The sequence below is a fragment of the Pygocentrus nattereri genome, chromosome 9, assembly GCF_015220715.1.
Source record: "Pygocentrus nattereri isolate fPygNat1 chromosome 9, fPygNat1.pri, whole genome shotgun sequence".
NCBI lineage: Eukaryota > Metazoa > Chordata > Actinopteri > Characiformes > Serrasalmidae > Pygocentrus > Pygocentrus nattereri.
This window is the reverse complement of record NC_051219.1, coordinates 18991239-19004138: the sequence shown is the minus strand read 5'-3', so window position 1 is coordinate 19004138 and position 12900 is coordinate 18991239. Positions and strand designations below refer to the sequence as shown.

General features: G+C 36.1%; 1 protein-coding gene across 1 annotated transcript in view; it reads left to right on the top strand.

Annotated features, from left to right (window-relative positions):
- Positions 1 to 12900, top strand: part of si:dkey-261h17.1 — a 38831-nt gene that overhangs the window by 6952 nt on the left and 18979 nt on the right. The window contains exons 2-4 of the mRNA XM_017694225.2: positions 9477 to 9572; positions 11243 to 11487; positions 11675 to 11755. Coding sequence (XP_017549714.1) covers positions 9477 to 9572; positions 11243 to 11487; positions 11675 to 11755 — 422 coding nt within the window. The remainder of the gene's footprint in view (positions 1 to 9476; positions 9573 to 11242; positions 11488 to 11674; positions 11756 to 12900) is intronic.

Here is a 12900-nt window from a genome sequence, read left to right as displayed (position 1 = left end):
GACTGCAAATACGATTAAGAAAGGCCTTTCTTAGCAGGGTGGAAGAAGAGGAGTGCAGAAGGTGTCTCATGCTTAAATGGTTCTGTGACTGTGAATACATGGCATATAGGGATGTACCCACATGGCTTGAGTCAGTGTGGTGTGAACATTGTCTTCTGCTGTAAAGCACTGTAGGATGTATGCATAATTCTTAGCTAGTTCTCCACAGTGACAGCTGTTTATTAACTGTTTAAACATTACTATAAGCTTACTTAAGATATTGACCCTTTTATAATTGTTGCAGTTATACATCTTATTTAAATGTGTGCCATGAGATGAAGTATACTTGAGATGCTGCAGCTCATACTTTCAATAATTTATTTGAGCAGTTTTTTCCATGTTAATGAGCAGGGAGGCTACAGTGCCCCTATACTGAATTTTGACACTTTAATCATTGGTTCTTTTGTCCTAAAATGTTGAACAAGTAACATGTTATAGGCCAAAAAAATCTAAACTCTTTGGGTGGAGAATGCCTGGAGAATAATTCCAACCAGACTGCACTGAAGCACAAAGTTGGAAAACTCAAAGTCTAGGACTGTTTGTCTTACATTTGGGTACACTTGAGTTCATTGATGGGATCCTGGATTAAGAAGTGTACCATGGCATTTTGGAAGAAATTGCTCAAATGATAGCGATCTGAAACACATTTCTCCCTGTTTAAAATAAATGCTACTTAATTTGACATTTTGTTTCATAGTATAATGAAACTAATGCTTTTTTAGTATGGCATGGATGCCCAAATACTTTTTGGGGCCACTGTGTGCACATCAAGTTATCATTTACTCTTCCCTCTGCTGAATACTCTCAAACATCCCTTAAATCTTGCTGAAATAGTTTGAAAACAGCTTTTTGGAGGGTTGTGTGCATGAGTACAGTTTGTATGCATGAGGGACCACTTCTTTTCATTAAGGCACATGATATAATAGCATGGGTTCTCCATGCTCAGTTTCCTACATTACAGTGGCTTCCCCTGTGTGTTGTTTCAGATCTGGAGTGCATTTAGGCTTTGAATGCAGGCTATTGTGTCATGTATTAGAGATGAAGCAACACGCAAAAAGGAACTGCAGTAGTCCTTGGACTTGGATGCACTCTTTAGCTTGGTGTTCACCAACTCTGCTCATGGTGATCTATATTAATTCTGACTTTAGCTCATGTTCTCACTGACCCCACGTAAATCTTTCCAATTACTGTCCATAGAAGTTTCTTGATTAACTGGATGAGGTGTGTTAGATGAAGGTTGGAGGTGAAAACTGCAGGAAGGCAGATCTCCAACAAAAGGCTTGGTGAGAATTGTTTTAGCCCATTAAATGGCAAGTAATCTACTGAAACAGAAACATCAATCCTTTTTCAGTTTTTCATTCAGTTTTTCAGTTTATTTACACAGGGTAAGCTCAGCAAATGAATTTGAATTATGAATTTAAAAAATTGGCACAGAGTGCTTGCCGATCACCTTCAGGAATGGGCATAATTTGAAATCCTTGTCCCAAAATGTTTCCCAGTTTTACAACAGATATTGTCACAAAAAGTTTTACATTTTCCATGTCAATGATACAAGTAGTACAAAGGCACTTCCAAAAAAATAAATAAGTAAAAAATCTGCGGCTTGCCTTTGGTTGCCAGACAAGCATGAGCGATCTCACAGTCCTCACCTGATGTGTCTGTATCCCCATTCATGGGGGTCACTGCTGAGTATGGACCCAAGTTATGGTTGCTCAGTTATGGTCAGCTGATGAGCTTGTTTGCTTGCTAAATTTGCTCGCTAACATTAGGCTCCGTTTCCAGGAAATAATAAAATATATGGCACTGTATATTTTATTATATATATATTTTACTATATGTGCACATTTAAAATAAAAAAATATATACTCTGTTAATGTAGTAGGCTAATAAAGAAACTCTGCTTGTTCTGGTGCTTATACATCACTGATTAGCCATGCAGGACATGGGATATGAAACATGTTAGATGAAAGGTTCAATATAAAGTATAAGGCAAACTGACATGTCTTCTTTACTCTGAAATACTCAACTAGAGACTTAGATTTTGTATGTGTGTGTGTTAGAAAGAGGTGGTGTATGTTTTGGCTCTGTGTACACAGATCTCTCTGTGCTCCCACACTCTCAGAAGGAGACCACTGGCTGAAGGGAAGCAGGACCCAACACTAAGATATTGCTTGTACATTATTGAGTAATAACTGACACCCGGCCCTTATCGTCTTATTGTGGCTTCCTCACATCCCACAGCTCCAGCTCTGGCTTCCTGCCTCAAAGCCCTGACAGGTCCACTGCAACCATTTTACAACCACAGTTGTGTAATGGAAACCAAGTTTTGTAAAGGAAGTGGGGAAAAAAATTAAACATCTTATCACTTGTCAACCAAATCTTTCTGTAAAAAACTCTGCAACACTTCTCTCAACTGTATCCAGGTTTTCTACAGACAGCCAGATGTGGTGCCGAATTTCGACCTACTGACTGAATATGACTTCCCTTAAATGTATACACACAATACAGGCATGTTAGGTTACATTTGTACATCTAGGTTACATTGGTATCATTTGTTTCTATTTTTAAACATATATATTCAGTTTGAAAGTTCAGGAATAATATTTACTAAAAGAAACCGCAAACCTATTCTGTGGCATCCATATGCCTGCTACATGCGTGTATGCAAAGGGAAGTGGAAAACTGTGAAAAGAAAAAATTTTAAAACGTCCAGAGCCCACTGGGTGACCCAAAGTTTATTACACACTTCTATAACATAAGAATAGGTCAACGAGTTTGCACTGAAGTCCCTGTAGTCACTGAATAATAAGGCTTAGTATAATAACTGTGAGGTTGAAGGGGTTTAAGGGGACATGGCTCATATCATGGAAAACTGAAGAGGAACATCCCACTGTATAGTCTCTAAACTACAAAACAGCCTGTATTGAATTCATTGATTTCATGATCTCATATAAATTTGTAGTCACATATATGTGTGATGTATGTCTGCTTATTGAGCTCACATCTATCAAGCCCCATTCATTCATGCTGAAGTTATAAAGAGTGTTTTAGTCCAGACTGCTTTTTTGTCAGCCAATCAACAGAACTCATTGAGATATTTCTGGCTGTTCTATATTATGAAGCGAGGTTGGAAAATGGTCACGGATAAAATGAATTATATTTTTGGTATAAAAAAACACATTGTGGATTTCAGGGTTAAAAAAAAAAACTAAATGCATGAACCATGTAAGAAATTGACCCTATTTTGATTGTTGCAATTATACTTCTTAGTTAAATGTGTGTCATGAGATAGAGTATTGTTGAGATAAATATTTAAGATATTTTATATAACCAGCCACAGGACATTAGCCGGGAATAGAGGTATTACATGTGTCCTGTTGATGCAGGAATAAAAAGTCACATACACAAAACATGGCAAATGAGTGACAATATTGTCCAATGCATATGAATCACTCAGCGGCAAGCTTACTGTAATTGGGAGTGACTGAGTGAATCACAGCTAGCTTTGAAGCCACTAGCTAACTTGCGTCATGCTCACGCTGAAACCATAGGTTTGGTTAGACACCAACTCTCAGATGATTTCATTCACCACAGAACATGATGATCCCATCTGTGGGGTTCTGGAGGTTCATCTGGAAACCTCAACACAGCCTCAGTAGTCTTGGGTAATATAAAAGTCTGTCAACCACTCCTCAGTACTCAAACAGCAGAGGATGTGATACATTTGTTTTTTGTTAAAAAATCAAATTAATTTTTATGTTAAAAAAATGCATATCATGATGCAACACACTGATGGGGTTGGGATGCAATGGAATCAAAATATTTATTCAAAATATAGAAATAAAATGTTTATATGCAAGAGTTTTTGCATTTTGAGAACTTAAAGAAGTAGCATTATGGAGTCATGAATATATGCTAATATATGATATGCATGCGCTGCTGTAAGGCAGGCTCTTAAACTTGAAAGAATAGTTTAAAATTCAAATGTGTTGGGCTGGATCTTATTGAAGTTTTTTGTACCACATTGTCCAGCATTATGTATTAATGTCATAGGCTCAAAACAAAAGTCCAGTTTAGTTCTAAAATGCAAAATCAGCGTTATACAGATGAAGATGACAATAGTAGGTTATTCACTTACATGCTCAAAAGACACACCCTTCAGTTTATAATCATCAGATTCATCCACTTGGGGAAGGGGGTCCAATGCACAATTATTATGCATGTTGCATGCAACTGCACATTTCCACCAGAGCTTTCTCCAAATCCCTAAAAATGCAGCTATAATTACATGTAGTACATTCTGTCCATATTATTTTTACAGGTTTTTATAATTTAGTGGAATACTTATAGAATAATTAACCATTATATTTGAAACAAAAAATAACAATCATTAAAGGAATCACTAACAATTCTTGTTCATTATTTTTTTTAATCAGCGCTCAGCATTTAGAGAGCGGTTTGATGGGTGGACTCATGTCCACAACAAATGACTTCTTTATAAACACAGAAGTTCATGCTAAAGCCTGAGTAGGCTGAGAAATCAATGTGAAAACCCAGTTATCTCAATGTTAGTGAGCGCCTGTGAGGGATGATTGAATTTATAATCTCCTGAATAGTGTACATGTTCATGAGCGACAAGCTTAGCATCACTGTTGTATTTGATGTTGAGGCATGACGTTCTACACATGTCGTTAACTGAAAATAGCACAATCATCCATTCTGATCTCAAATGATCTCACGGATATCTGGCTTTAATAAGTGAATTATTCATAAAATTCATAAAATTAGCCAAAGAATTATATGAAAGAAGATGACAAATAAAAGCGAACGGTGTGAATTAAATAAAAAGCAAATCGGTAGAGTTTTTCCCATGTGGCACGTTGAGATGTATTTTGAATATGTTACTTTTTAACGGAATACATTTAGGACAGGGTGTTCAGTATTTAGCCATCACTAATTTTAAATTGTCCTAACTCTGTGTATTGGTAAAACCTGTTTACACATTATACTTCTCAGAACGTAGTATGTCTATTAGCCTATAGCATGAATGAATATACATTAGTCTACATGAGCTAATGGACGCAGTGACTTGTTTGCGTGAGACTGCGCAATCTTCCCAAATGTTATAGCATCAATAAACATGTCAGCTTTTGGCCTCCATGAGTCATTGTGCTGTTTTATTAACACTGTTAGGAGCTGTAGGATTTATGCCCAGTCTAGCCAATTAAAGTATACAACCTGTTCTGCACAGTGTCTAATACAATAGCTCTGCCTGCAAGAGGGCTTCTGAAATGGGGAACCTTTAACAGTAGAGCAGATTTAGAAACACAAGTGGTAGAAAGGAGGCCAGACTTCTTGAAAGTGTGCTCTGTTTAAGAAGTAGATGAAAATAGAGGCCAGCAGCAGTGAGGTGAACATCTAATTAGGGCTGCCACATTTACTTTACTAAATTCAGTTAATGGTATCAATTATCTGTATCTTCTAGATTAATCTGCAGTGATATTTTGATATTTTTGCAACAGTTGTGGTTGGTGTAGCATAGTGGGTAACACAGCTGCACTACTCTCAGCAAAATGAGGTTTGATTCCTAACCTGGGCGAGCACACCACACTACACCAATAAGAGTGCATGGGCAAGACTCCATGCTACATTTACCTCATCTTTTACATGATTAAACTGAATGTTTCTCTGGATAAGAGTGTCTGCCAGTGTTTTTACATTGTCTTTTTAAGGCTTCCTAGCCTTTTTCCAATTAAGTACTGCACCAAGCTTTAATGTTCAGTTGAGTCCATTTTGTTCATTTATTTCTAATAAGTCCCTGCACGCAGGACAATCCTATTTTGTCCCTTCAAACAAGTTGTAGTTCCACAAAGCTGCAGTTACCTTTCTATTCAAATTCAGCATCCCACCTGCAACAGTTGCCAGGCATCAGAATGTTACTGCTGCAAATGCATCCAATACGCAAGAAGCTAACATAAGAAGTTGTCTTCTGCTTTGTCAAGAGGAATGCCACCATAGTTGCTTGTTCTGAATGCTGAGGAAATGTGGAAACTATGTTGATTTTATCTTCATGTTCACCCTGCGTTCATGTGATTTTCTTTTCAGGTTCAACTTATTTTCTCTTAAGAAAATAATGTCATTAAAATCCTAAAACTAATAAATTGCTTATTTTGCTGACACTTGTAGCTATAAGAAAATGCACTGCTTTGAGCAAATAAGACAAATACGATAAATCACGACTAAATACACAAAGCGTGATTTGTGTGATTAATCATGATTAATTACTTTAAACAGCTAAACAGCTCTAGAGGTTTTTTTAAAACGGCCTATTCCACACACCTGCCATCATGATGGAACCTGTAGTACAGCGGTGAAATGGACTAATATTAGCAGAAAATTTAAATAGTTTTGCAAAACCGTGTCACAGGCCTGACTTGGTCCACAGGCCTTGTGTTTGACACATGGGTCCTATATTCTAATTGTGGACAGACACCTGTTGAACCTGAAAGATCCGCTCAGCTGCTCTGCTGCTGGTTCAGAAAGGTTTGGGGGGGGGGTCTTCAGTCCTCAGGGTGTGGTGGTGCCCTCTCTGGTGTTAACGAGGGAGAGGCAGGCTACCCAGCATGCGTCGCAGTCAGCATTCTGAAGCTTGGGTGACAATGAGTTTGATAGTAAGGCACACCAGACTCTAGAATGTCATCAGGAATGCCTTCAGTGAGTCTGTTTCTCAAGAGTCTGACCGAGTCCCTTACTCAACTCAGACTGAAAGTTTAGAGGGAATGTACTGTACACAAGTTACACTGAATCTGAATATGTCAACTTTTAGCAGTAATAAGTGTACTGAAAAAATAGACAAGTGTAAGTGTCAGGGAGCTATAAACCAATCTGTAGCACTTAATTTAACTATAAAGGTTCTTTTGTGGAACTGCTCTTCAAACTTGCATAGTACCTTTCATATTATCAAGCAATTATGTAATAATGTTAGCCAGCACGGATGTCTGTTAGCTGCTGTTACAGAACTGGCATTTATTTTTCTCCTTCAAGCGCATTCAGCTGTCCAATGTCGTTATGTTAGCAGCGCTTCTTAAAGATGCAGTGTTTGGCTTCACCCTCCTATCGTGTGAAAATTTTCATAAGGTAGGCCCTCTAAGGGGTTACTAATCTTATCAATTTGGTAGCTCTAACACATTAAAACACACTAATATTTAAAAAGCAACAGTACCACCCCATTTCACAGTTTTATAACATTATAGTACATTAAACTCAGGAGACACTTTCTGGTGTTGTTTATTCTGCGGAACAGTCACATACGGTCAAAGGGTCTCAAACAAACAACAGGACTATCTTAAAGCTGTTTCACCACATTCAATTCATGTGATTATGCATAGTGTGAATGAGACCATGCAGTTAGTGCTGAAAATCATCTTATTTTAGCAGGACAATCTCACCCAAGAGAGCACTGCCAGGCGTGGCAAAGCCAAAGGTCATGACTTTTTCAGGGTGATGTTTATTTGTACAGGCTGTGGTGGGAGCATTACCCCACACATGGGCTATTAATTACTCAGTGTGCCTGTGCAAACATGCCACACTGTTTTGGAGATGAGAGCTAATGGATTTTGGGTGGTGGGTGGGACAGGGCTGGCTTTTTTAACCTTGCTCTCCACCTCAGCCACTTCATCTCACCCTTGCACTGGGAATACAATAGGGATTTGTGAAAAATGCCTCATTTGCAGGAGCTTTGCATATAGCGCAAATTCCTTCCCGCTGTTTCTATCAGTACTGGTTGTGTTAAAGAATAGTCTAAAAGTCTAAACTTATCCATTTGAAGACTGACTTTTGGTTCCCTATAGACACTTTCAGTAGATTCTGTTTTAAAGAACTGTTTTGAGATCTCCAAATGTGGAGAACCTTTTTAAAGAATCTCTTTAAAGCGCATAATGTAAAGGTTTTTCCTAGAACATTGTGAAAAGGCTTTTTACCAATAAAAGGTTTTGCCTAGAACCATATGTGAAAGTCAGGTATAAATTATTGAGGAATGTGGTAAATGGATGGATTTACTGCACTTTCATGGGTTGGGGATAAAGAAGGAAATTTGAGATGGTTTTATCTTTGGAACCATCATGGGAAGGTCACTTGAGGTCATTGCTCAAAGTTGTAATGGTTTAACACAGTACACAACAAAAGTGTTGTGACATTTATTTTGTTCAGGAAGAAATTGCTAAATTGATAGCTGAAATTAGGGCATATACCCTATGATATCTTTGAATGCGGTTCTGAGGTACTGAAAACCATCAGTTTCATCTCAATCTCTTAGGAAAAGGTGGGGAGTTTGGTTTTGTAAGGAAATCTTTGGGACAAAAGCACGCCATGGAATTTTAAAATATTTGGGAAAACTCCAATGGGATTAATATTTTGCACATAGTCTTAGCAGGCTTGCAAAGTCTGCTATTGGAAATATAATATTACATTTATTTTAAAAGAAAAGAGAGACAGTGAAAAAAGAAAACAATGAATCAAATATAATAAAACATAATAATTATAATAATAATCTCCATGCTCAGTTTTTATAAAGCATCCAAACCAGAGCCTAACAATCACAGGAATATCACAAAAGTAAAACAAATTTAAACAATGAAAAAATATGAAAAATAGAAAATCAACAAAATAGATACAATATAGACTAGAACCCAATAATACAGCCTAACATTTAACAACAAAATCAATAAAAAAACAACAAAACCAATACAAACCACAATATATAAATAAACAAATCACATACTGTCAGATATCTCAGCAAAGATATTAAAGATCACACTTTTGGGTGTCCGCCTATTGCTTTTGTTACAGCTTCCATTCTTTTCTACGAGACTAGCTTTACATTTGTAGGAGAAATCTGCATGGACGTTTACCCACACCTTATCCATGCCTTAGAAGTTGGTTGCTTTTCTGCTTCTCATGATCTTAATAACCCCAAGCTCATTCAAGAGTGTTAAAGTCCGGACTCTGTCTTGACGAGTTCATTGTTCTGAGAACACCAGTAGTTTCCTTTTCTCTGTAATGACTTCTGACTGCTACACACTCTTTCAGACCTATAGTGCTTAGTCGTTTTCTCACAGTGGAAGGATGAACAGAAACAGTTTTTTTCTGAGTTTTTTCTAATCTGAAACAGGAATGGAGATTGATATTTTCCAATGTCTTAAAGATGGATTTCAAATGCTACTTTCAGCAGTATTTACACAGTTTGCTTTGCAATTTTCATTTATTATATATATATATATATATATATATATATATATATATATATATATATATATATGTATATATATATATATATATATATATATATAAAATAATTATTCCACATCCAATGTACACTGTAGTGACTAATTGAAAAAGGCAAACTTGTTCTTAATGATCTTTACTGCTTTTTTGTGTAGGTTGCCTGGGACAGGATACATCTACAGCAAGCTCTGTTATTATTACTATTACAAACACAATGATTACAAACCCAACGACTGCCCCAGCTACTAATGGTAAGTACTCTTGCATTAGTTATAAACCTACAGAATGAATTCACACTGTTTCAGTTGGATGTTGACTCCTGACTGACTATTGCTTACTGACTGTCTTCCATCATACAATGTGCAGTTTATGTGGAATTACTGCTAGATGTTTCATGCTAACATCCTTGTTTACATATGTAATTTTAGTAAGTAATATGTAATATTAGTAAGTAATTATATTTTTCTTAACATTTTGCGGCACATTCATTACACGTTATAATTGGCTGTAGTGGATGCAATGGCTACAGTCCAATTAAAATCTCATAAATTGCTTTAGCATCATTTGAAAATGCCAGATGCAAACTTTACAGTGTTTGAGCATTTTGAAATAAATTGACCAAAATTGGTCCAAACTTACTTGGAATAAAATTTACATTCTCTTCAGAGAACACACTTATGCATGTTGTAATGCATAATTATTGTTTGTTTGCTGTGTGTGTGTGTGTGTGTGTGTGTGTGTATGTGTGTATATATATATATATATATATATATATATATATATATATATATAGTATCTGTATTCAGTCCAAATTACATTTTTTAGAGAATACTGTTATAGCACCTACTAAACAAAGATAAATCTTCAAAAGAACAACTAATGCTTGTTGATTAACTATTTTAAAATCAGCACATCATGCAGCAAATATGCTCATTAGATGAACTTCATTTAACAGCTTCTTTACAAACAGTGAAGTTCCTGCTAAAGCCTGAGTAGACTGATAAACCGGTGTGACAATTCAGTTATCAGTCTCCGTTTTTGAAGGCTGATCAAACTAATAATCACCTCAGGTAGCAGACATGTTTGTAAGTGATACATTTAGACTTGACTTCTGTACAGAGAACTGAGGGAGCAGCAGTGGGCCGAAGCAGGCAATGAAAGAAAGAAGAAAAAAAATTAAGAATTTCAAAATGCAATGCAAATTTTCCATGAAACTTGTCAACAGAAGAATTACATGAAGAAAACTGCAAACCAGCAACAGCGAGGAACTGTGCAAATTAAGTAAAATATGACACCAGAGATTTTTTTGTTTTATCAATATGTATTCTAAATGTATGTTTGTGTGTATGTTTGTTACAAAATGTGTATAGAACACATGCTACTAGAAACATACTATTATGTTAACTTTATGTTTATGCAGTTGTCCCTTTTAAATCAGGAAAAGTCATTAGCTTTGAAGAAAAAACTATAGATGTTTAGAGATGTTAAATATTGAATGGTGCCAAACTGACGCCAAAGATAACAGGAGTCATTTATTGATCTGTATGTTTATTGTGAGGTGTGTTTATTGTCACAGGGCCTGTTTCGTTCCAGTTTATACAAGTTATATTGAGAGATGACAAGTTATGAAAAGTTATGGCACATTATATAATTTATATATTTTTAAGTTATGGCTATTATATATTTTATTATTATTATTATTATTATTATTATTATTATTATTATTATTATTATTATTATTATTTCCAGTATATTAAACTCAAGCAAATACATAGAAATTGTGCAGTACAATAAGCAGAAAAATGCCATATTTAGGTTCCAGAGCTGCTGAGGATATGCATGGTCAAATCTTTTGATACAACTGTATAGGTTACAGCCTGAGTTTTCATCTTTATTGATTTGTACTTTTCTCTCTTCACAGCTGCTAACACCCCAGCTGACACTACTATCTCTGATGCGCCTAAGGACACCGAAGCATCTCAAACAGTTGCACCTGTAACTGTCAAGGACACTGTAAGCAGCCGAGCTACAGACCAGGCCACCATAGCAGCACCCTCTGGACACAGTCTTAATTCTGTCACTGACAAGGGCGAAACAGAACTTCTAACATTCCTTGCAGGCTTTGAAAAAACTGCCATTGTGGTCATGACCTCTAAGCCAGAAACAGTGAGTGATTCTGTCCTGCACTGAAATTGTTATGTCTCTAAATTTCAATGCAACATGAACATATATTTCAGTCTTAGTAATTCATAATGAATGCAAAAACTTGTTATAAAGGAACAAGTTTGTTGCCTGCTCTTTGATTTGGTCCACACTTGTTTTGAAATTGTCTTTGTTTTTCTAAATTTCTCAGACAGTAGTGGAGTGTGTGGAAAAGGAGGCAGTACAGGACAGGAACGCTGTGATAGTTGAGTTGCAGACCCCTTCCAGCTGTGTGAGTAGAGCAACACTTCACACCGGAACTCTGCACACTGGTCACATAAATATTAAATAAATAATAAATATTACACTTCAACCTCACCTGAACATTTTAGATTAATTCTCTGTAAGTGTTCACTCTACAGTCCCTACTGGCCATACATAGAAATTAAGCTGCAAAAACAGCCCAGTCCACTTATTCACCTATTCAGCCTACAGCAGTACAGCAGCTGCAATGATTATTTTTGGTACATAAAAACACTTCCCTACTATCACCCCTGGAATAACAGAAAATAAAATACAAGACAATGAAGAATATTAGCCCTCTAAATGTAAACAAAATGAAAAATCAAGAACATTTAAAAGTAACAAATAAGAATAAGAGATTTTGCACTGTATGTTTTCTTATTGGAAAAGTACTATAAGTTTTGCCACCTCTTGTCAGTTAGGGTGAACCTGATGAGATTACATGTTTTGTTCATTTTTGTTCTATAGAGAGGACATGTTTGGTGCCCAGTTACTGCAAAAAAAGCCATATGTTTGCAAAGGACATGTTAATTTATTTTCACTTAGAAAATCAAAAACATGTAATTTGACTGCTGGTAATCAAATTCAAAATTTGCATATGATTGACTTTCAGGGAATTTGCCAACTTATTATTGACAGGTTATGTAACAGATTTTTTTAGTCTAGTAATTGATTTAATTGTCAGTCTTTTTTGTTGTATTTCTATATTTAACACTTTAAGGACAACACAATGTGCGTAACTTAACAAAAAAACACTGGAGAATTACTTTATAAGGCATGACTCTAATCTTTCTCAGCTTTATACTGAACATGCTCATTGGTCCTTGCTATATTTTCATAGACGTCATGCTAAGAAGCACTTAACACTAAAGCATTAGGACCTAGATCAAGTATATGTATAAATATAGGCGTAATATAGTGTTTAGCCTTATCTTACCTAATGTCTTGGTGATGATGCATTCAGACACTTTGGTGATTACCCCTTTAACTAATTAACCCCTTTCAATCCCAGACATATTGCATACTAAGGCTCATTATTCAGTAGCTACAGGGACTTCAGTGCAAAATGGAACAAATCTTTGGGTGAGCCAGTGGGCCCTGGCCATTTCAAGCATTAATATCTGTCCCCAGAGT